The sequence below is a fragment of the Drosophila mojavensis genome, unplaced genomic scaffold, assembly GCF_018153725.1.
Source record: "Drosophila mojavensis isolate 15081-1352.22 unplaced genomic scaffold, ASM1815372v1 contig_80, whole genome shotgun sequence".
NCBI lineage: Eukaryota > Metazoa > Arthropoda > Insecta > Diptera > Drosophilidae > Drosophila > Drosophila mojavensis.
The window spans coordinates 16500001-16523610 of NW_025318906.1; the positions used below are offsets into that span (position 1 = coordinate 16500001).

The following is a 23610-nucleotide window of genomic DNA, read 5'->3' on the forward strand; positions in this document are numbered from 1 at the left end:
TAGAGTTCAATTTTAATATTCAATTATGATTATTATTAAATGCTATAGTTAACACTTCATTTAGCTATTGAATTAAATAAAAATCATAATAGAATAGAATTGAATTTTTCTTAAGATTTTTATTTTAATATAAATAAAATTTATGCAATTTTTACAGAGAAAAAAATCGCAGAGCAGCAGCTTGCAGATCCTCAAAATCCAATTAAAATCTCTGATTAATTTACTGAAATATTTTCCGTATTGACTTCCTCTCTGTAAATCACATTTTCACACACGTCAAATGTCAAATATTTTTCAAATTTTAAGCAGCTATCAAATGTAAATGTCCAGTTGAGTTAAAGCTGTGTGAAGCGTATATTTATTTCTTCACTCTCTCCTTCTGCCTCTCCCCCTCTCTCTTTGCACTTTTAGTTATTTAAAAATGAAAAAATATGTTTACATCCGGCTTAGAGAGATGCTTTATTTATTAACCAACTTTGGTTTGGTCAACGGTTCGGTTCGGTCAGAAGAAGTAAATTTGCAAATCGGTTGACAGCCTTGTTTCAATCACTCGATTACTTCAAGTAGTTGTCATTTGAATGTCACACGGCTTCAGAAAGAGCTGTGAACCAGTGAGCTGAATCCCAGCTAATCATTCATCGATGGCTCAGAGCAACAACAACAACAACAACAACGACAACGACGACGGCGACGGCTGCTGGCGATTTGTCCAAGCGGCGCGCGCTTTAATTTTCGACGGGGTGCAATGACGGATATTGTGAAATTTGTGTTTGTAATTTGTATAGTTGCTGTTGTTGTTGTTGCTGTTGCTGCTGCTGCTGTTGTCGTTGTTTGCTGCTCGTTGTCCGGTTGTTGTTGTTGCTGTTTTGTGCGCGCAATTACTGAAATTGTGTGATTACTCATACGCCCGATATAACCGGCATGGTAGCCGCGCGCTTCGACGGCGACTCTGGCTGCCAGCAGCAGCAGCAGCAGCAGCAGCGGGCAGCAGCTCAAAGTAAAAGGTGTAGCCGCCATATTAGCGCAAAAAGTGTGCTTCAAATTGGCCACGGGGAGGCCAATACTCTGTTTATGGCATAAACACACACACACACTCACACACACACAGAGAGACTACTTATCTCTGTGCGTTGTGCAATTTTCATGCACCGGTCAAAGTCAACATCCAAATCGATGGCTCTCTCAATACGAATGCTCGCCGGAGTGTCACTCGACCTTATGCCAAAGCAAATCACATAAAGAAATTATATACTTCAGCCAAGCGCAACTTGACTTACAGATCAAGCAGCTGGTAATAGTAATAATCATAATCATAATATTCATAATCATAATCATAATCTTAATATGTATGGCTACATTTTATTTACGGGGGGATCTTTTCGCTGGGCTTGTTGACCTTGCCGCGCCTGAGAAACGCCGGAAATTAACAAATGCTTCTGCTGGCGCCAACTTGAATTGTTATTTTCAATCCGCTCCACTGTTTTCTGTGTTTTCTGTGCAGGCGCCAAAATTAACAAAGTGTGAAAAGTTCAGAGTGCCATAACATCAGCAAACTTTGGAGACGTCTGAGACGGCGCCTAATGCGAAAGTTACATCTCTCTCTGCCTCGCTCGCTCGCTCGCGCGTTGAATGCCGCCCGCAGCTAGACAGATTTGGCTTTATTTGGCTTTTTTTAGGTTTTAGCTATAGAAAGTCTAAGTATTCTATGATCTTTGATCTGGAATACTTTCAGAGGAATATTCATTTTTGCTTAACTCTTATGCAGTTCTTGATTCAGCTATCCCAGTTATCTTTAGAAAATTACTCAGAGACATGCTTAAGTATATATAAATATATATATATACACACACACACACACACACACAATACACTCACTTGGGCATTGGCGGGAACGTGACCCAATCTGAAGAGATAAAAGTCAAGCGTGACAAACAGCAGCCAGAGCCAAAGAGTCTGACAAGCAACAAGCAACAACTAGCAACAACAACAACAACTAGCAACAACAACAAATCGTGCCACACAAATTGCCAACGCCAAAGTTCTTGATTTCACAATTAAAAGGCTCAAAGCTGCGGCTAGGAAGAGGAAGACAATTTCATATTTTTATTTTTTTTTTTTTTTCTTAAATTCTTGACAGCACATGAAATATATATAGACCAGCAACAACAACAACAACAACAACTACAGAAATGACAACAACCTCAACCAACTGCAATTGCGGCTGACTCATAACGGTTCGATTCTAGCCAAGTTTTCGTGCTGCTTGTCTCAGCTTTTGGCCAGTTGCTTTTCATAATTTTGCTTTATGCTTCGTTGCGATTTGAAGGGCCTCGTCATAGTTTTTGTCTAGAGTTTTATGATGCTGCTGGCACGCAAAAAGTCAACTTTAATTGCAGTCTAAGTTGCAATCGGATACTTCGACTCAGTCTTGACTCTCAGTCTATGTTGCAAGCGGCTTCTCGGAATAATATATTCAAGCACGTGTTGAAATATAGCCATCTACATCTATAGCCAACAGCAACAGCATTGCTCTCGCACTGGTAGTGTCAAGGAAATGACAGCAAATTCAAGAAAATACACAACTTATCGCTCGCATTGGAAGTAAGCTGTTGTACAATGCTGGCATCAATTGAGAGATCTATACTTGAGCTTGACAGAAGTCAGTAAAGCGGAGATATGCTAGTAGAGATCGAAATATAGCCATTTACTAGTTGATAGTGAAATATAGACATTCAATATACAACAACTATGCTCGCTCCTAGGGCTGACTCTGGGAAGAAGTTCTACTGCTTGCAGACCCTCTTATATAGCAGAAGAAAATGATTTCTCATTTATTTATTTATATACCAGGCTTTGCTGATGGTATAGACAGCTATTTCATTTCGCTCCTTCTCTCTCTCCCTCTCTCTCTCTCTCTGTCTGTATAAAGTTGATGCTCTTGTCTTCAAAGCCGACGTTGAGAGAGCTGTTCATCATTTACAATCATTCTCAGCATAAAAAAAAACATCGAGTATATATGGGCTCTGTGCTCTTATTACTCGCCGTGGCTGATCTTGATATTCATATTCTTAAAGGTAAAGAAAAGAAGAATATTCCTAGCTAATTTCCTTATAGCGCAATTAGATATATTATAAATATAAAGATGTAAGAGTAGGGCATTCTTTGCTATAAAAACTATACATGGGTTTTCTAATATCATATTTCATTTCATATATTATATACATATATCATTTTATTTCATATCATATATCAATTAAAAATATTACAATATTCAGCTTAGACTTAATAGGAGGATAAAGACTTGTCAATTCTCTGTTATAAAAACTATACATGGAACTATTCATATATCATGTTTCGTATCATGATATATGATTCATTTCATATCTATTAGAAATATATATATATATCTATTAAAAATATTAAAGCTTACACCATAAAGAGGCTAAAGACTTGTCAATCCCCTTGCCTACCTAATCAAGTAACTCTTCTCTATAAATTGATATCTGGAAAATAGGTTAACATAACAGACATCTACAACCACAATTTTCAACAGTAACTGAAGAAAATTTGTTACATTATAAACCCGATTTAATTGTGCTCAGTGACTAAACAAATATTGAAAAAAAAAAAAAACAAGCAAACAAGGCGTTCGTCTATAGCCCGAAACAAAAATCCGCTTAACAAATCCGCTTCAGCTTTCAGCTCCAAGTAAAACTCTCACTGTTTTCAGTTAAAGAACACGGCAACCGTGAAGGGAAAGGGGCGTGTCTCTGGCACAGCATGAAATTCAAAAGAAAACAACAACCACAACAACAACATCAAACGTAATCAAAAGGCAAACACTGAAATTCGAAATTCAGTCGAAATGATTACAAGAACATTTTACATTTGACCTTGGCCATAATTTGTTGGCGAAGCTTTTTTTTTTTAAAGTAAATACATACATACATACATACCTGCATATATACATATATATTTTTCTACGAGACAAAAGCTGAGCGTGCGTTTGTTTTTTCAATGAGAGCTGCACACAGACACAGCATATGCATATATGTGTATGTATAAGTGTGTGTGTGTGTGTGTATGTGCTTAATAACAATGCCATTTGTATCTTGCGGGCGTTGTTGAGGGCGTAGCAGACACAGAGAGGGAGAGAGAGAGAGAGAGATAGAGGGCGAGTAATGCTCGTATAGCTGAATTCCCCGCGTCTTTTGCTCGCTTTAAATAGTTTTGTAATTTAATTAATATACAAAAAATGTTTTTTTAAAAATGCTAATTACGCACAATGCGACTGCGAGCCATAAAATGACAATGAATTTCATTTCTGGCGGTCGTTTGTTGTTGTTGTTGCTACTGTTGTTGTTGTTGTTGTCCTCTGTAAGCATTCAAATGTCAAATAAAAAACAGTTAACTGTCATTGTCTTATGGAGTGCCCCTCGAAAACAATTGCATTGAATTGATTGATGAGTTGTTCTGCGGCTAAACGTGTCGAGCCTATATCTATATAGCTCAAGGCACTATCGCATATCAGGGCTAAGACTGCCCACAGTTAGATACTTACATCTGGCAGTGCCTCGCATATTGTGCTGGCCAATATAAGCGCTATGATCGAGCCAAATATTGAGAACATTTTATGTGGTCTGTATTGTGGGGATTGCTTTAAAGAACTTAGGCTGCAAAAGAAAAGAAAAAGAGAGAAAAACAGAAAATATTTAGTAAAATAAATTAAAATATTGAAGGGAAAAAATATGAAAAAACAAGAATATAAATAAATTATGATATACATACGTATAAAACTAAAAAATAATAACAACAAAAAAATAATATATATATATATAATATAATAATAAATAAATATAATAAATTTAAAAAATATTTAAAATAAATATTTCATATATAATTATATAAATAAAAATAAACATAATATAGTTTTAAGTTTTATAAATATATGAAAATAAAAAAGTATTATAAATATATATAGAAGCTTTATTCTTACACCAGTCTAAATTCTTTCTCTATTTCTAGCTCTATCGATTGCCAAATGCAAATTGCATCAACTGAAACCTCTCCTTAGTTCCCATAGCACGCTGTCCATTTACTTGAGCTGCCTCTTTTTTTACGCTTAAATGGTTATTATTATGCTATACTCGACTTGCATCCTCTGCTTGATGTGAAACTGTTGCAACTTTACAATTAATAATTTTGTATTTATTGTAAGCAAAAGCAGAAAAAAAACAAAAACAAAAACAAAACTTTTCTGGCCCGTTGGCTGTAATTAATTATTGCGTAAGGCCAAGAAGCAATACAAAATCAGAAACAACCATGTTGTTGTTGCTGTTGTTGTTGTTATTGTTGTTGTTGGCGTACATCCGTCCGGGCATAAATGCCATCGAATGCGGCTAATTGTCAATAATGATGCAGCGATGCGTGGCAAAGAGGCGGCAACAGCATCCACATCGACATGGCCAGACCTTTGACAAACCAACACAAAACAAACAAAACTGCCCAATAACAACAACAACAATGACAGCTGCTGTTGCTGTCGCTGTTGCTGTTACTGTTGCATTTTGCAACATCGACTCTTACAACAAATTGCATGACATTTGTCTTTCTGCCTGCAACAGGCACTGCTGGGCCGCTACACGCCGAGGGGACAGCAGCTCAACTCTTGAGATATCAATTTTTTTGGGGCAATTTGTATGCAAATTTTGCAAGAGCTGCAAAATGCAACAAAATAAAAAATAAAAAATTAAATTAAAAAAAAAAAGCGATCAAGGCGTGAAGAAAGTTTGTTTCCCTAAACGATAGCTGAAAAAGTGAGGACTTAACTAAAACTCAGCAAATATATTATAAAATATTAAAATATGTGGCTATAAAATTATATGAACAATAAATAAATATATTTGATATATTTATTTTGTATATATTTTATATTTTATATATTATATATTCAATCATTTTATTTGATGACAATAATATTATGTTATTGTAGTCTTATTTTAATATATGTAAAAAAAAGTAAATAAGTAAAATATGTCAGCCTGAAGGCCTTTGTTGCTCTAGCTTCAAACGTTGGTTTTTAGAATTATTTCTTTGTAACAATTAAATTAATAATAATTTAATTTAATAATTAATATAATTAAATTAAATTAAATTTTTATTTTTTTTTTATTTTTATTAAATATTTTTGTTTACATATTAATAATAATTTAGCTAAATAAAAACTGTATATATAATGTTAGGAAGATTTACAAGAATAATTATTTTTTCATTATTTAAAAAATATATGATTTTATTTAATTTTAAAAAGTTTCATTTTTGTTATTTAATTTTTTATTTTTTTGCTCTATTTTTATTTATTATATTTAAAATATATTTTAGAATATTATTATAAAATATATTTTTTCATCGTTTTTTTATTTTATTTATAGAACAGACAAGTCCAAATATAGCGAAAATACAGATACAGTCTAACAAATATTTTATGGATTATCTATATGGGAATCTAATGCAAACGAAGAACACATTTTATACATATATACCGCGTGAAATTCAAGACATTGCCATTTATAGCTTTCCTTATTGCTCAATCTGAATATAGTACAATGTCAAATATGAGAAAAAAAAAACACATTTTCATACCAGTATCTGCAGCTGTGCCCATTCACCAAAAAAAAACCATCTAAACCACTTTAACAGTTCCATTTACACACATCGCCCATATATATAGATCAGAAAGTGAAATGTAGCAAAACGTTTAATTGTGAATTATGGGCACTTATTTAGAAATTGTTGCCGGCAATAGCTGTTACCATTTTCAAGTTGGCATGGGCGTGCAGAAGTGAAAGAAACGAAAGACATGCTCGTTTCGAGGGCGTGCATTTTGCGTCAAATCTGTTGAGATTTAAATGGGGTTTCCACTCGACAACGGACGTTTAGAAGGGGCATGTCTGGGAGCAGCCCACGAGTAGAGACCAGCCTGCCAATTAGTCCATTTATCGAATGAAGACATTAGTGGGTCACCCAAGGGTTAATGGCCAACGTGCAGACGTAATTAGTTCATATTAAGCGATACAAAATCAAAAGACTTAGGAAACGAACTTGACTTAACATTTTATATAACAGTTTGGCTGAATATATGTGCATATATATTTTAATGCAATTAATTCGTATTTTAAATTTTAAAAAATATAAGTTTTAAAGAAAATAAATAAGTATAACATTTTTTATATTTATTTCATCATTTTATTATTTATTATGCACTTAAATTTCAACTTTATATCCAAAACTTAAAAGAATTTTGGAGTAAACTCCTTTTGCTACTCCTTTCTATTTCTATTAACTAATCATATATATCATTTTCATGACTATATACTTTATACTAAAGCAAATTATTAAAACATAATAACTAAAACCCTGCTCAAAAAAAGGTTTATTTCACTTTCAAGTCATAAAAGAAGAATGAATCCCCGAGTTTTACAAGCGATGTTTTTTGTGATTAACAGCAAAGCTAAATGTAAATCTTTGTCAAGTTCACTTGGCTATTAGCCCACGGGGCAAATGGCCCTCGGGTCCCCAGGTAAGTTCAAAGCCACCAGCTGAGCTTTAAACGGGTAAACAACTCGCGGCTGCCAAATATCGTGAATAACCTTGGGCAAGACTTTCACCTGACAACGACAGAAAAATGAAAAACGAAACAATAGAAAAATAAAAGTGAAACATCATCAAAACGAAATTAATTCATCAAGGTGTCAAATTATGACGAATTCGTGTTCGAATGTCAACGAAAAACTATTAATTAGAAATTAACTGGGGAAATAAATACCCTGTATACAGCAATACAATACAAAAGAAAAGAAAAGTTATTAAAACGTGTGTTACAACAATATTAGAAACTATGGCTAATCGCATAGAAATCGATTCAAGCTCTATAAGACGCCGTATATGAGTGATTAAGGCATATACGGACTGATTAGTAATACCCTGTATTAACGAATTAGAGAGGGTTTATTTAGGCGTATATGTAATATACCGTATATTTGTGATTAAGGCGTATATGGACTGATCAATTATACCCTGTAGTAAGGAATTGAGGAGGGTAAGTTTAGCATATATGTAATATATTTAACATTTTATATATACATTTATTAAATAAGTAAGCATTTATTAATAAAATATATAAGATATTAATAATAATCAATAAGCTCTTTGAATTGTATTGCTATGGACAATTAATAAAATAATATAAGTACAATTTTGTATTTAATATATCAAAAATTAATGTTTTGTGCATTGCAGTTAATTTTTTATTATCTCAAAAGTCGTTTTTATATAACACTCTATAAATTTATCTTTATATGCATAATAAATAATAAATATACATATTCAAGTTAATAAATAATTTACAATGAAACCACTCAGCATGCCCCACATCGTCTTTAAGCAGGGTATATAACGACATATATGTATACATATCTATTGAACGCTCCCAAATGTGACAAGCTTACAGTTTTGGTACGTTATCGCACACTTCTGCTTTGCATAAATTTATAGCCGCTACAGTTATGCGACAAACAAATCGGAAAGTCATATTCAAACAGATAAAAACAAACGGAATCAAATCGTATATATTAACCAAATATATATATATGTACCTATATGTATATACATATTATATTATGCTTATTTTCTTGGGCTGGCTATTTTTGTCAAACTCGATATTTGAGTTTTGCATAATTAAGGTCGATTAGGGTCAGTTTTTGTATGATGATCAAGCAGCAGCTCAAGGTTATGGTTATGGCAATGCATTTGCGCAGAGAACTTGCACAATAACAAATCAGACTCAGATCTATATGGTATATAAAAACTAAATATATACAATGATTTACCTATGTATATACATATATATGTTTCACTTGCTATGTGCATGCGTTTTTATTGGCTCTGCGGCATAGCGTGCATGGCCAACCGTATGGATTATGTAATCGACATCAAACGGCAACAGTTTTTCACAGTTCGCACTGTTTGCCGTGGCAATTAAGCTTTGTGGCCAATTTAAGAGCCGTCACCAAAACAGAAGCGCTAAGAAAGCCGAACAGTTAAAACGCTTTTGGGCCACAATTCAAGCATTGTTACTGTCTCTGTCACTATGTGTGTGTGTGTGTGTGTGTGTGGAATTATGCCAAAAGGCATTGAAAGAAAATTTTTTTTTTTTTTTAAGAAAGCCGCAACTAGCTTGCATGCGATTGTTGAGGGGGGTCGCCAAAGAAACGAGAGAAAGAAAAAAAAATAAAGCTAGTTGCATTGTCAGCTTCCGCATAATTATGCCGACACAGACACTTGCCATACATATTTAACAGAGTGAGCGTCTGTCTAGTCTGTCCCTCCCCTCTCTCCCTCTCTCACACACACTCCTTTTGCCAATGCATTTTGTCTGTTTATGGGAATTTTTGTTGGTTTTTTTTTTTTTTGCTTACTTTTTAAACAGTCGCTCTTAACTGCCTATGATCATAAAACCCTCATAGTAGAGTGTATTATAATTTTATCGTTAAATATGTAACGCTTGTCAGGTCAGCGCAAGCCAAATGCTGGTTTTAAAATTATATAAAGCTAAGCTCACAATTGTTGGCTATTGTATTAAACAAGTATTTTGTTTTCTTTGCAATTTTAATAGTACTATTATAATTTTCGTGAATTATTATTATTATTATATATGTCTAAGACATGTCTACAGGTGCTAAGCTAATTTTTTAATACTTTTGTATATAGCTGACTTGTGCAATAGTATGAAAAGTGTGAGTTTTATAAGGTATTTTGCTTAGGCTAGATATCTCTTCTCAGCTAATCTCTTAAAGTAACTTAATATAAGTTCACTCCACAACTTAATCGAATTCAATTGGAATCAGAGAGGAAAATAATATATTTATTACTTAATATGTTAGTTTTTTGTTTCAAATATATATATGCATATGCACATCTATATAAAAAAAATTAATAATAAAAAATAAAAAAATATATATAGTATATATATTTCTGATTTAAAATATATGCCTCTTTAATATAATTTTAATTAAATATGTTTAATATCTATATAAATAAAATAAATAATAAATTAAAATATATAATATATATCTGATCTAAATTATATACAGAAATCAATAATTTACCCTAATATTTTTATTTAAATTAAATAAATTTAAAAAATTAAAAAATTAAATATTTATTTATTTATATATATTATTATTATTAATTACTATATATTTTAAATTAATTACTACATTTTTTATTTTGTTATATATAGTTATTATTATTATATATTATTATTATTATTATTATTATATTATATATATAGTATTTTACTGAGCTTATGATAGACATTTATCTTAAATAGTTTCTTTAATATTAAGCCAGCCAGTTTCTTTCAGAGAGCTGTAGCAACAAACAAGTTTATATAGCTACGAATATAATATATGAAACATAATACAATATAATACAGTAGCCCGCTAATTCAAAAATCACGATAAATCGAAAAATTTATTCTCAATAATTCTCGATAATTTGAATTTTTAGGTAAATCGAAAAAAACTCAACCCCTTGCCATATCGAATTATCGGGAGTCGACTGTATTTGGTATTTAAGTTGTATTTATACTTAAATGAACTCTTCATCAGTTTGCCGACTCAACAACTTGTCCATCACTGAACAAAATCCCTTGCCTCTTAAGAGCTAATGTTAATCTTGAATATAACGAATCTAAGCAACTCTACACAAGTGTATTTAAAATTCGAGCTAGCTTCACATCTCATTGTTTACTCTTTCTTTGTGGCTTTCTTTGGCAATTTGCTGACACAACAGCCCCAGCAGCGCTTCAAACTGAGGGCGTCAGCGTTTTAACATAATTGACATTGACAACAGAGCAACGATGTTCGGCCAAAATAAAACTGACTTTGGCCAGCCAGCCAGCCAGCCAGCGAGCCAGCCAGCTGCCATCTGGCAGGTGAAGACGTCTGTCCGCTGATAGCATTGCCGGCTTTATCTACACACATATACACACACACAGCTGTGCATTGGCCGCACTACTTAGTTGTGCCTAGTTGTGCACTTTGCTTGATAATGAACTTATTTCTGTGATAAATGCCAAGCTGTGCAAAATGATTAGGGCAGGTCTCAGGGCCTGAAGTGAGCAACGGCCAACAGCCAACAGCCAACGGGCAATAGCGGACAGCCGACAACAGGGCGCATGAGTAATGAATTTCTGTTGTTTTTTAGGGCTGTGCTATGGGTTAGGTAATGACGATTATGAGTGCAGCTCATTTTTGTTTTTGTTTTTGTTTTTGTTTTGGTTTTTAGTTCAACACACATCGTATGACGGGCGCTTTATGGTATTTATTATATAATGTGCATCGCAATTGAATACTGTAATCATTGGCTCATTGAAACAGCAATGATGATCATGATCATGTTCATGATGATGGATAAAAATAATACCAAAGCGAAACACCTAAATCTCTTATGTAATAATTCTTCCTTTCAAATAAATTTAAATGAAATGTTTGTGAAATATTTATATACACACATATACATACATATATATGTATGTATGTCTATGAGACCTTTTAAATCGTTAACAACACACTTTTCGCATGGTTAGCCTGTTAAAGAGGCACACATTAAATGCAACTCTTCTTAGCCTAACGCGTACCCAAAACCAAATGCCCAAACATGAATAACCAAACTCCCACACAAATCACAATATAATCTACTGTGAGCATAACAAAGTGACATAACAAAGTTCAACTGTTGGCGTTTTGCGAAAAAAAAGTCAGAAAAACAAACCGAAAAGAAATAGAAAAAAAATCAGCGCAGCAACCGAAAGCCAACAAAAGATAATAAATTTGATTTCAAAGTTGAAATGTTGCAGGTTGCAGCAGCGCCACGGCGACAACGCTGACGGAAAGGATTACGTAAAATGTCTGCGACCTGAACTCTTTGCATTTGCTCAACATTTCGTATCAGCTGCAATTTGTCAGAGTGTGTGTGCATGTGTGCCTTCGTCAGTGTGTGTGTGTGTGTAAAAGGGCGAGCGAATCTTTTTCTATTGTTTATAGGCGAAACAATAGAGTTGGGAACTTGTACCTTGAATGTGTGTTGAAAAGCCGCCGACAGCTAATGAAACCCAAAAACAGCTGTGCGGACGGCTTCGCCTAGCAGGTTACCAAAAATACTCAAACAACAACAACAGCAACAACAACGAGAAGAGGCAACTGCTGAAATGCGTTAACAATTTTGTTTTTAAATTTCTCTAATTGACGAATTCAACAAATTTGTTATGATTAGCGCAAGCTAAAAATATAATGTATGGCAACTAAAAGGAAGTGAATAAGTGGGTGAATTTAATAGATCTTAAAAATCAAAATTGTATGATACACACATGAATATACATGCGAAATTTGGAGACTCCAGCTCTAAATATGTTGAAGATATAATTTTAAATTTTTAATTGTTAATGCTTTTAATCGACTTTGAGATAAGCGATTTATACAGCCAGTGCTAAATCAACTGAGCTCATCTCCCAGATATAGAATATATATACTTTATGGGGTCTGCCACGACTTTTTCTGCCTAACATACATTTAATGAAACCAATTTACCCTGATTTCCCATTTCTACTGAGCTGTGAGTATAAAAATATTGATATAAATAATATAAACTTAACATAAAATATATTTATAATATATAATAAGCTGTACATACTTAAAAATATAATACAGTACCTATACTAACATTTATAATAAAGAATATAGCTTTAATCTATTGCTCTAGAATTTTATACATACCAAGCGTATACGTAATATCAAAATATCATATATGGAAAAAATATATGTATTATAGATATAAATATGATTTATTTACTTACTAAATATATTTACAAAATAAATATTTTTATTTATATTGAATACATATACCACATATATTTATATATATATATATATATATATATATATATAGCCCATACAAATTCATAAGCAACAAGCATATTGTGTATACGACGTGCGCGCCAGCAAGCTAATTAAATCAAAAAACCTCAAAAAAAAATAATAATTAAAACAAAACAAAAAATAAAAGAAGAAATTCCAAAATTCCAACGAACCAAAATCAGTCAAAACAAAAATGCCAAACATACAAAAATTATTTATGTATTTATAACTGGCTTAGACCATAGAACAAGCAAAAACAACAACAACAACAACAGCAAGCTGCAAACAAAATTATTTCGGAATTGAAATGTTTTATTGCAGCTGCAAATGTTGTTGTTGTTTCCCAGCTGCTGTTACAACATGCAACATGCAACACACATACACACGCACACACACACACAGCAACAACATCAACAACAACTTGTAGCTTGCGTGCAGCGCTGCGGTCGCCGTTGCCAGTTGGAAAAACTGTAAACCGCAAAATGAAAGTGAAATTGAAATTGAAATTGAAGAAGACGTCGAAAAGCACAACGTGTACGCGTATAAAGCAAAGCCATCCATGTATTATGTATTTGTCTACGCTTTTTCGTTCGTAATGAGCTAACTTATTACATCTTTGACATTTGCATTTATAATTTATTAATTTTTACTGTTTTGTGATTTTTTTTTTTTTTTAAGAAATATTTTGCTTTGCTTGGCGGCAATTAAATTTATACGAATTTTGCATATTTATAATATTAAACAGGAAGTTTGTATTTTTGAATGGGCGTTTTAAATATTTTATGCAGATTGGCTGAGAGTAATCAATTAAGTAGGTAAAAGGTCTCTTAAAGACCTTTAAGCCTTGTTTTTGTATACAAATTATATACCTTAAGATAAATTGATGCAAAATAAAATTAAAATAATAATCAAAGATTCTATTTTTAAACAGATGTATACATGTCTATAAAATTTATATTTATCTATAAATTAAATATAAAAAATTATAAAAAATTTTGTTTAGAAATATTTTAATGTTTTGATAAATACAAGAAACATACTTCAAAATTATAATTATAAAAAAATTACAATTATAAAAAAAAAATAAAATGCTTTTAATGAAAAATTTGTGTTACATTTTTTTAAATTACAAAAGTAATTTTTAGAATATAAAAAAACAAAACAAATTAAAATTTTTTTAAATTTAAAAAAAATACTTTTTAAATATAAATTTTATTTTTAAATATATTTAAAATATTTGATATATAAAATCATAATATTAGTTTTTTATAATGCTTACGAAACCATAATATTTTTTAAAAATACATTTATATAAAATAAATATTTATATATATTTTAATAATTTTTTTTATATTAAATATATATCTCAAATAAATATTTGCAACATTTTTGCACACAACTTTTGCTACAGTAAATTACTTTTCCAAATACCTTTGCCAAAGAGATAAAAATAAAATGATGCACACATTATCAGCAGTGAATTACGCTGGAAAACTATTTATGAAATGATAAAGAAGAAGAAATAAAAATGCAATTAAATAAAATACAAACACAAACAAACCCTCACGCACAGGCAGACACAACAAAAGTTGAACGGATAGGCGACTGCCGGACAGAGAGACAAACAAACAGGTTACTCGGGTTTCTTCTTCGGTGTCAATGAAACAACAACAACAACAACAACAACAACAACAGCAACAGCAACAGCAGCATCAGCAACGCCAACAACAATAAATAAAAGATGAATTAAACAAAACAAAAATAAAAATAAAAGTGAACACTGTCTCGCTGATGAACGAGCTGCAAGGCCTAAAACTGAATTTGAATTCGGCGAGCTGCAAACAAAGCGAAATACAACTCGCATTTGCCTCACAATAAACAAATGAATGGTCTAAGGGCTAGCTAGCCATAGAATTCGAGTGCATAGAAAGTTGCAAATCTACTGTTACGGATTGTCTCGATTGGAAGCTAACCGATCGATATGCATACTACAAGCCAAAAAAAGCTAACTCACTGAGCAGCAGCAGCAGCAGCTGAAAGCTTTCAGTGCTCACTCCCTCGCTCTCTCTCTCTCTCTGCCTCTCTCTGTCTGTCCGCCTGTCTTTCTCTCTGCTTTGTTGCAATACAAGCTGCAATAATTGCAACAATGGCAGGCGAAGAGAGCTGAGTAAAACGTATCGAGCAATAATAACTGTAGCAATATTACAAAATCAACAACTACTACAACAACAATGAGATAATAACGCATACAACAACAACAAGCAGTGGAAAAGTCGCTTTAAAATGCATTTACAACTAGCAAACAAAACAAAATCAAAGCAACTAAGAACATTGCAATCGGGCATTACCGACTACATAATACGCATTCAGCGCCCAAAGAGATTGATTTTCCGATTTGCCACGCCCTCAATTAATGTACAAATATTTAAATAAATATATGTAATACTTATGAGTAAATCCTTAATTTCTAAAGTACAGCTCTCTAAGACCCTACCGGGAAATGCATTTGCCACGCCTATAGTGGGCGTATACGGAAAAGCTTGACACTTTATAATTCAAGATACGAAATTTCCATTTTCCACAACTTCAATAGTAGCGAAATGGACGAACAGCAAAACGGATTTTGTACAAATTTAATATACTCTATAAATATACTCATTTGACTTTCTTGAATAGGTATAAAAAAAATAAATAAAAATAAAATCAATTACGTATTGCATTAGCTAGAAACAAGCCCACTTTTTGAATGGAGTCAAATTTTGAGCTAATATTTTCTCTGAAATATTATGCATGTATTACTATTACCTCTGTTTACTGTGGCAATTAACAAGTTGATAAAATTTTATAATTCGATGGTATAAAACGTGTTAAAGGTTTTAATTAAACAAACTTGTCCGCAAATTAGTAAAAGCCAACGAAATACGTTCGTTAGCCAACTTCTTCAATAGATTGATTAACTTTTTTTTATTATTATTTAATTTTAGGCTTAGCCCAAAGATGGAGCAGACATGCTGTCTCTATGAACCGCCAGGCACCAGTCAGAATTTTGGTTAACAACAAGAAATCATGTGACAGAGAATTTTAGGAATTGAAAGCAAGCATTTCTCTATTTGTTTAATAGAGGAATATTGTTCTCAGTATTAGCTCTAATTCGATTTTAAAAATATACTTGTTCTATTGAAAGTTGTATTTAAAAGTTAATTTTAGATTAAAAAAAAAAAAATAAACAAAAAATTGATAAATAATTTTAAATTAAAAGTAACATTTTTAAATACTAGTATATTACATAAATAAATACAAAATTATATTTTTATAACATATAAGTGTAATATTTTTTACGCTCAAAAATATATTTTAAGTTACTTAAATAAAAATAAATTGTATTAAAAAAATATGAATTAAAAATGTACAATATTCCTACACAAATGATTTTCAATTTTTATTTTTTATAATCCTAAATATATATTTTGAATAATCCTAACTTAGTTTATTTGGAGTTTGCAGCTTACCCAAGTCCAAATGATGTCCAATTTCTGGACGGTTGAAATCCTTTTTCGGGGAAAGTATGATCAAATTTTGTACAGCACTCTCATACACGTTTGCGATGGACTTGATGTGACTCTGGGTGTGTTGAATGTGTGTGTGAGTGTGTATGTTACCGTTGCGAATGTACCGTTACACGTTAACGACTGCGCCTGCGCCGTGTGCTCAACTTCTAGCTCTGGCTCTGGCTCTAGCTCGAACTCGACGATAACGATAACGATAACGAGACGCGCGCCGATAACTGTTAGCTGATAGCTGCTAACTGATAACTGATAACTGTTGAACAGCCGCAGATCATCAGATGGCAGAAGACACTAAGAATATATAACACACACACAGAGAAGAACCAGAAGAACACAGAACCCACACAACACGAACGGAAAGAAAGACGAACAGCGATTAAACTGCAGGCAGGCAGTGCGCTAAGATTAAATACGGCGTGAAATTTGCTTGGCAGACGACTTTTGCTGTTGTTGTTGCCGTTGCTGTTGTTGTTGTTGTTGTTAACGAAATTTATTTTTCACTCATTCCATTTCATTGTGATCGTAATTGTGATTCTGATGATTGTATTGCTTTTATTATTTCTTAACCTTCTCTCTGGGGGCTCAGAACACGAAAAAACATAAACAATAAAAAACGCGCGGCGCAGCAGCAGCGGCGGCAGCAGCAACGGAAAAAAATGGCAGACTGTCCGACTGTTGGGTGCGAGAGAGATGGAAATTAAAATGGAGATTACTCGAAAGGCAGATTCACTTTTTTTCTCTTTTTCTTTTGATTTTATATTTTTATTTTTGCCTTTTGCTTTTGTTTTGCGATTACGAAAAAACGGAGAGTTGAGAGATTGCGAATTGAGCTTAATTCAAGTTGAGCTGTAGCTGCTGCCTTTTATTATTATTTTTTTTCTTTTTGCTGGTGTTGGGGGGTTGCTGCTGCTGTTGTTGTTGTTGTGTTTACACTTTGAGCGCTGCGCTCGGCCACTGCACTGGATAGAACTTAGAGGCTGGGGCTTACATAAGCGGAGCGCTCTTCGATTGGTTTTTGCTTTGTTGTTGTGGTTGGCTTTTCTTTGTTGTATTGAAATTTTGAAAAATTTTGATAGTTGGTTTTAGTTAAGTTGATATCGCGTCTGCGTACCGTGTTTTGTGGCCGTCTACGGAAACTGGTCGGCGCACACTAAAGTTAACGTTCGCTTGGGCTGCGCGGCGCAGTCCAAAAAATATAGCGCACGATGATCGGGCCAGCAACGGCAACAACAATAAAAGCTGACGACGCGACGGCGCAAGCGAGACAGACAGACAACAACAGCTACGGCTACAACTACAACTACAACAACAACAGCCACAGCAGCAGCAGCTTCAGAAACAGCTACAAAGCCAAGAGCTGAGCTTTGGCCCGTTGTCTTGTGCCCAAAGCTAGTGGCTGGCTTAAAGCCACACAGCTAAAGTTGCCTTGAAAGCTTCCAATGAAAGCGAAAACGAAAACGATAGCAACAACAAAAGCAAAAGCAAAAGCAACACCAACAACAACAACAGCAGCGAAATAACACTTGCATTTTTCATAGTCAGCAGGCATGAGTTAGCTTTTGAGTGGAAGTTTTGAGTGGAATTTGTGAGTGTAAAGCTTGAGTTGGTTATGACTCTATCTCTCTCTCTCTTGCTCTCTCTGCGTTGAATGACTTTTCGAGTGCATTTCTGTTTGTTGAAATGCATTTGATTAATGTTGTAAAGATTTGTTTTAATTTATCTTCTGTTTACAATCTTCGCATCAATGCATTACTCACATGCAAATCTCCAGGCACAAAACAGACATTGTTAAATCGTTAGTTAATGAAAAAAAAAAATAATAATAAAAATTAATTCGAAATGTGTCATTAAGGCATTGACAGCACTGCATATTCTTATCAGGAAGCTGCTGAATGATAGGCCAACATGTGTTTCGGGCCAAAATAGAACTTGGCCAGCCAACGACGATTCAGAATTTTTGTTTTAGCCTGAATGCAATTATCAAATTTGTCATAACACTTCCACATATGGCCAAGTTCAATGTCTATAGCCAATATGCAAATGCGTACCCCAATTAAGATGTAAATTGTTCCAGATTTCAAAACGATCAAACGATTGGTGGGTGCGTACAGTGAACTCTCGGGTACGTAAGACCGGCAGTTGTTTAACGTCTGGCCAACTGGTCGATTGGGTGAAACGGCAATGAACGAGGCTGCTCAAAAAAGGGTATTCAATATTGTAATCCATATGAATGACTCAACGTCAGTCAGAGAAAGAGAACGAGCGAGCGTGCGAGAGTGAGAGGAAGAGCGTGAATGTGAATGTGAATGAGAGTCCGTATGACCCCATTTGCCATTTCAGCTCGAAATTCGCATGCAATCAAATGTTATATAAACGAATTAGATTAATATCATCAACGTATCGGTGTCATTACACGTGTTGCTTGGCAGCACAGCGACATTTAGCTCCAGCTGCGATAGAAAATCTATTAATGAGCTGCGAATACTTTTTACTCTTCATATGCCTCGCCTGTTGTTGCTTCAGCTGCTGCTGTGGCTGTTGCTGCGGCTGCTGCTCAGACTGCAACAGGTTTCATTTGCCACCGTTTGTCTCCCCCAGTTAATGCCATTAATACCATTTTATGTGAATTTCGTGTTAATTACTTTGCATTTGTTTACATTGTCTTGAATCTGTTGTGTTTATTGACGCTTTTCGCTGCTTTCTCACAGCCGAAATGCCAGCGCATTGGCATTACATTTAATTATTGCCTTAATTCCTGTCCGCCCCCCGTTGATCGACAATTTTATAAATTCGATAATAATTTGAAACGTTTTGTGCTCTGCTTGAGTTGTTCTTTATTTGATGGCGATTTCATTTTTGAGTTAGGTAAATTTTATATTTTAGTCTACAATACTAAATCTGAAATTAAAAAAAAAAATTATATGGAGTTTTAACCCTGTTTATCAAACTAAGATTATCCATTTTTTTTTATATTTAAGACAGTTGAACTTAGTTTCATTTATTTAGTGAATTACTTCTGCTCAAGCCAAATCAAATTTGAATTTATTTTCTAGCCATTAATAAGCCAAATATTCCTTCTCACATTAATTCACGTCTGTGGAAAAGGTCAATGTCATTGGCCTGCTGGGCTGCATACCTCAAGCCCCGACAAGAAGTTCAATTCGTCATATTCAATTTATCATTTTCTAGGCATCGTGCAATCGTTAATGGTAAATAGACGTTTTACAAGGCGTTAAAGTGTCGTAAAGCATTATATGAGGGCAACATGAATATATACCCATAAATCTTTTCGAATTTCTATAAAAGAAAACATGAAGAAACAAAGAAAATCCATAAACATTTGCATAATTTTCAAAAAAAAAAAAAAAAACAAATAATTCAGTTTTTGATTTAAAAAGTTGGGAATCGAAGCAACAAACAATCAAACAACACCAACAACAACAACAAAGAAATTAACTAAATCCGCCAACCACATTTACGAAATTGTCAACGGCAACACACTTGGCTCATTTGAATGATGTAATAAAAAATATGTATATGAAACACTGCAACTAATCGGGTTTCAACAAAAACAAAAATCAAAAACAATAACAAAAAACCCAAAAACTTTAAACAAAATTGTAACAAATGGAAATATGAATATAAAATCAACCTAAATTATGGCCCAACTGAAGAAATGTGAATAAATTTCATAAAAAATACAAAATATAGTTGGAAATAAACGAAAAATCGAATTCAAATTAAAGTCTGCATAAAGCGACAAGTTGAAAATTGCAGCATTTTACAAAATATTGGTTCGTTGTCGATTATATTATAAGCATTATTGCCACTATTATGTCGTACGAGCTGGCTACCAGTTGTCCCAATCCCAGCGGACGGGCCACAACACACCAGAAACCGTTGCGGTTGCGAGCCACCGTACGGAATCTGACCCATAAGCTGGGTCTCTCACTCGCTCGCTCTCTCTCGCTCACTCGCTCACTGCAAGCGCACAGCTCGTTGGCCACGTTTAGTGTTTCAAGCCAATAATCTATAAATATTCATAAGTCAGCGAGACAAGTCGAGACGAGGCGGCTGCAGCGAAAGAAAAACACGCTCTGGATTATTGGCTAGCACAGCTCGGGCCCATTAGATGAAACACTCTTAAGTGCTCAATGGAGCTTCATTAAAATACAAAAATAATTGTGAAATGGTACAGTGTAAAAGAAAACGCTGTTTAGTTGAACAGCTGTGGAACTTATCTGCCTGAGATAAGTGAGCAATGAGAGTTCGAAATGGCTGCAGTACTAAGCTGCCATGGGAATGCTCTGAAGGTAAAATATGTTTTATAAATAATGTAACAAATGGAATTTATCAAATTAAAGAAATATATCAATGTCATCTTGAACAAGTCTTAAACTAAATTACAATATTTCAGGGCATTTCAGAAGCTGAATAAAACTCTTTTAGTAACTCTAGAGCAGATATGAAGGTAACTCAAGTATACATATGGTAAATTGGCTCTTTATGAAGTCAAGTTAAGAGAGGTTGGACGATGTTTTACAATCATCAAAAAATACATCTCTAATGAAAAAATCTTTAGGAATTTCGAAAATGAATTGATATTAATTATTAGCTAATTTTTAATGGCAGACAAAATACTTTATAATAAAAGCGTGGAAATGTTATATAAAACATAGATAAATATACAGTTAAAAATTTTATATTATCTAGTCAGTGAGAATTTCTTTTTAATTTTAAAGTATTTACATAGGTCTCGTATCTAAAAAATATTTATATTAAAGCTCTTTAGGCAAAGCAAAATCAATGCCATAAATTCTCCTTTTAGTTATGTTTCACTTCAAGTGCCTCATGCATATACATTTACTAATAATAGATGGAAATATTTTTTTTAAATTATAAAAAAATTCCCTTATCTATAACTCAATACTAGCAAAAAAATGCATTTCAAATAAATAAAGAAAATATGTACATAAAAGAATTTCAGGCTAAATACTAATAATAAAATGCAAAATGAAATCTACAGGAAATTTTTCAAATTATTAAAATGTCAAAGTACAATACAATTTTGTAAGGCATTCAGCTAATTATCATCTCATTCGTTTCAACGATTAATTAATTATTATTGAAATTGATACACGGAAGCTACTTCCTGCACAGCAACAAATCAAAATTTAAATAAAGACTGCAGCTCACAAATCTGAATCATAGCAAAATGAAGGAAATGCTAGGGGCAGAGGGGTCGACAGAGGGGGCGGAGACGTTGCTGCTGTCACTCAAGTAAAAATCAATTTATTAAAAAAAAATCACAAAATACACACAATTTGTGTTAAACTAAGCAAATGATTTGTCATTGCCGAAAGGCTGATTAATTGTTCGATAGCAAAACAAAAGACTGAAGCAACGAACTTGCAGCATGCACACTCTGCGGCTTGCAACACAGATGAATGGCTTCACAGCGATCGGGAGAATGCTGTCCAGAAAATGCCAACAATTTGAATGCAATTAGCACACAATTTATACTGAGCACATGCTAAAAACACAACCAATATACTCATTTTACGTTCATGAATGAGTATAACAATTGGCAAGCGTGCGAGCTTTAAATATATTTATTAACAATTGTAGGCTTTATGGTTTTTTGACTTTGAATGATATATGGTTATAGCAGCAGCATATCTTATTTATTTATAGGCCTTCTCTATCATAAGCTATAAGCTTTCTATAATCTTTAGGATATATTTGAATGGTGCTCCAACAAACAATACAATTTTTGGTAATAACCCGAAGTTATTGACCATTAAAAATATGTATGGAGCAAGTAAATTTAAATTATATTAAATTCCTGGTAAACCAAAAGTTGTTGTCCGAAGTGGCTTATACTCGACTATAAAATATTGCGATTTTTTTATTTTTTTTTTTTTAAATTACCCCCATACGATTGATACTATTTTTAAAATTTTCTGTAATTTTTGTAGGCTATTTATGTATAGTTTAATTGATTCTCGATTTCTTAATATCTTAAAATGAAATAATATATAAACTTTTAAATATATATTCATATACACACATATTTTTACTTCAGTATATACATATACTTACACATATACAAAATACGTATGTGTGAGAGAAAAAGACCTAGTTAGTGTATATAAAAAATATGAAATTATCACAGCATTACAGTCAGTCGAATAATTCCTGTACTTGCATGCTTAGAAAAAATTTAGAAAAATGCTGGTGCAAGTTCAGTTAAATACAGAGTATATGCCCAATTGATCAAGCTTAATTTCTAAATACTAGATTCTATTTTTGAAAGAAACTTAAAATATTTCTGATGTAAGACTAGTCAGTTACAGAGTATTTAATAAGTAGAACACTCCCTATTGGTAGGCACAGAAAATCTATCCAGTAGAATATTACCCCAAATTCAAATTTGAAGCATTACCAAGCAACTCCTACCTGTAGAGCATTTGTTCAGTCGGCTACAGTCAAGTCGCTCATTCTTATGCTCAAAGGAAATCACTTACATTTTTATGTGCATATGTTTACCAGGTGTGTATAGAGCTGACGTTGATGTCGCATGACGTGCGTCGGCTACTAAACCCAGCTCAGTCTAAAGTCAATAACTTTTGTGCGTGAAGTTCCTTAGCCTTTGGCTTCGACTGTGGCTCTCAGTCGGACTGTGGCTTTGATTGTTTTGATGCCTTACTTCATTTGAATTTGGGTTAATCAGCGATAAAGCGCTCATCGACGTCCCAAAAGATGAAAAATACAAAAATGAAAAAAAAAAAAAATTAACTGTGCGAAAATTACTTATGAGCAAGCGTAAATAATATATATAAATATAGTATATAGTATGTAGTATATATATTTATTGTAAGCTTTGCATCTGAGAGAAAATACAAACAAAACTTATTATAAATGGGCTTTTTGTCTTTGGCTGCTAATTGCCACTCATTAATTTGCATGCGAAATTAATTGCCAACACTTATGCATTGTTGAGGCATGATTGTTGTTGTTGCTGTTGTTGCGGTTGCCGTTTGTCGATGAGTATTATTATTGTTATT

General features: G+C 33.1%; 1 protein-coding gene across 4 annotated transcripts in view; it reads right to left on the reverse strand.

Moving 5' to 3' along the window:
* The window catches only part of LOC6580218 (A disintegrin and metalloproteinase with thrombospondin motifs 18), a 68687-nt gene extending 50984 nt beyond the window's left edge, over nucleotides 1–17703 (reverse strand). For 2 of the 4 annotated variants that reach the window (XM_044010605.1, XM_002006039.4), the window contains exons 1-2: nucleotides 16487–17702; nucleotides 4562–4673 (exon numbers count right to left, since the gene is read on the reverse strand). In XM_044010605.1, coding sequence (XP_043866540.1) covers nucleotides 4562–4630 — 69 coding nt within the window. In that variant the 5' untranslated portion in view covers nucleotides 4631–4673; nucleotides 16487–17702. Of the gene's footprint in view, nucleotides 1–4561; nucleotides 4674–16486 lie in introns of all 4 variants that reach the window. The other 2 variants (XM_044010604.1, XM_044010606.1) reach the window with 2 other exon arrangements.
* Between the last annotated feature and the right edge of the window lie 5907 nt (nucleotides 17704–23610).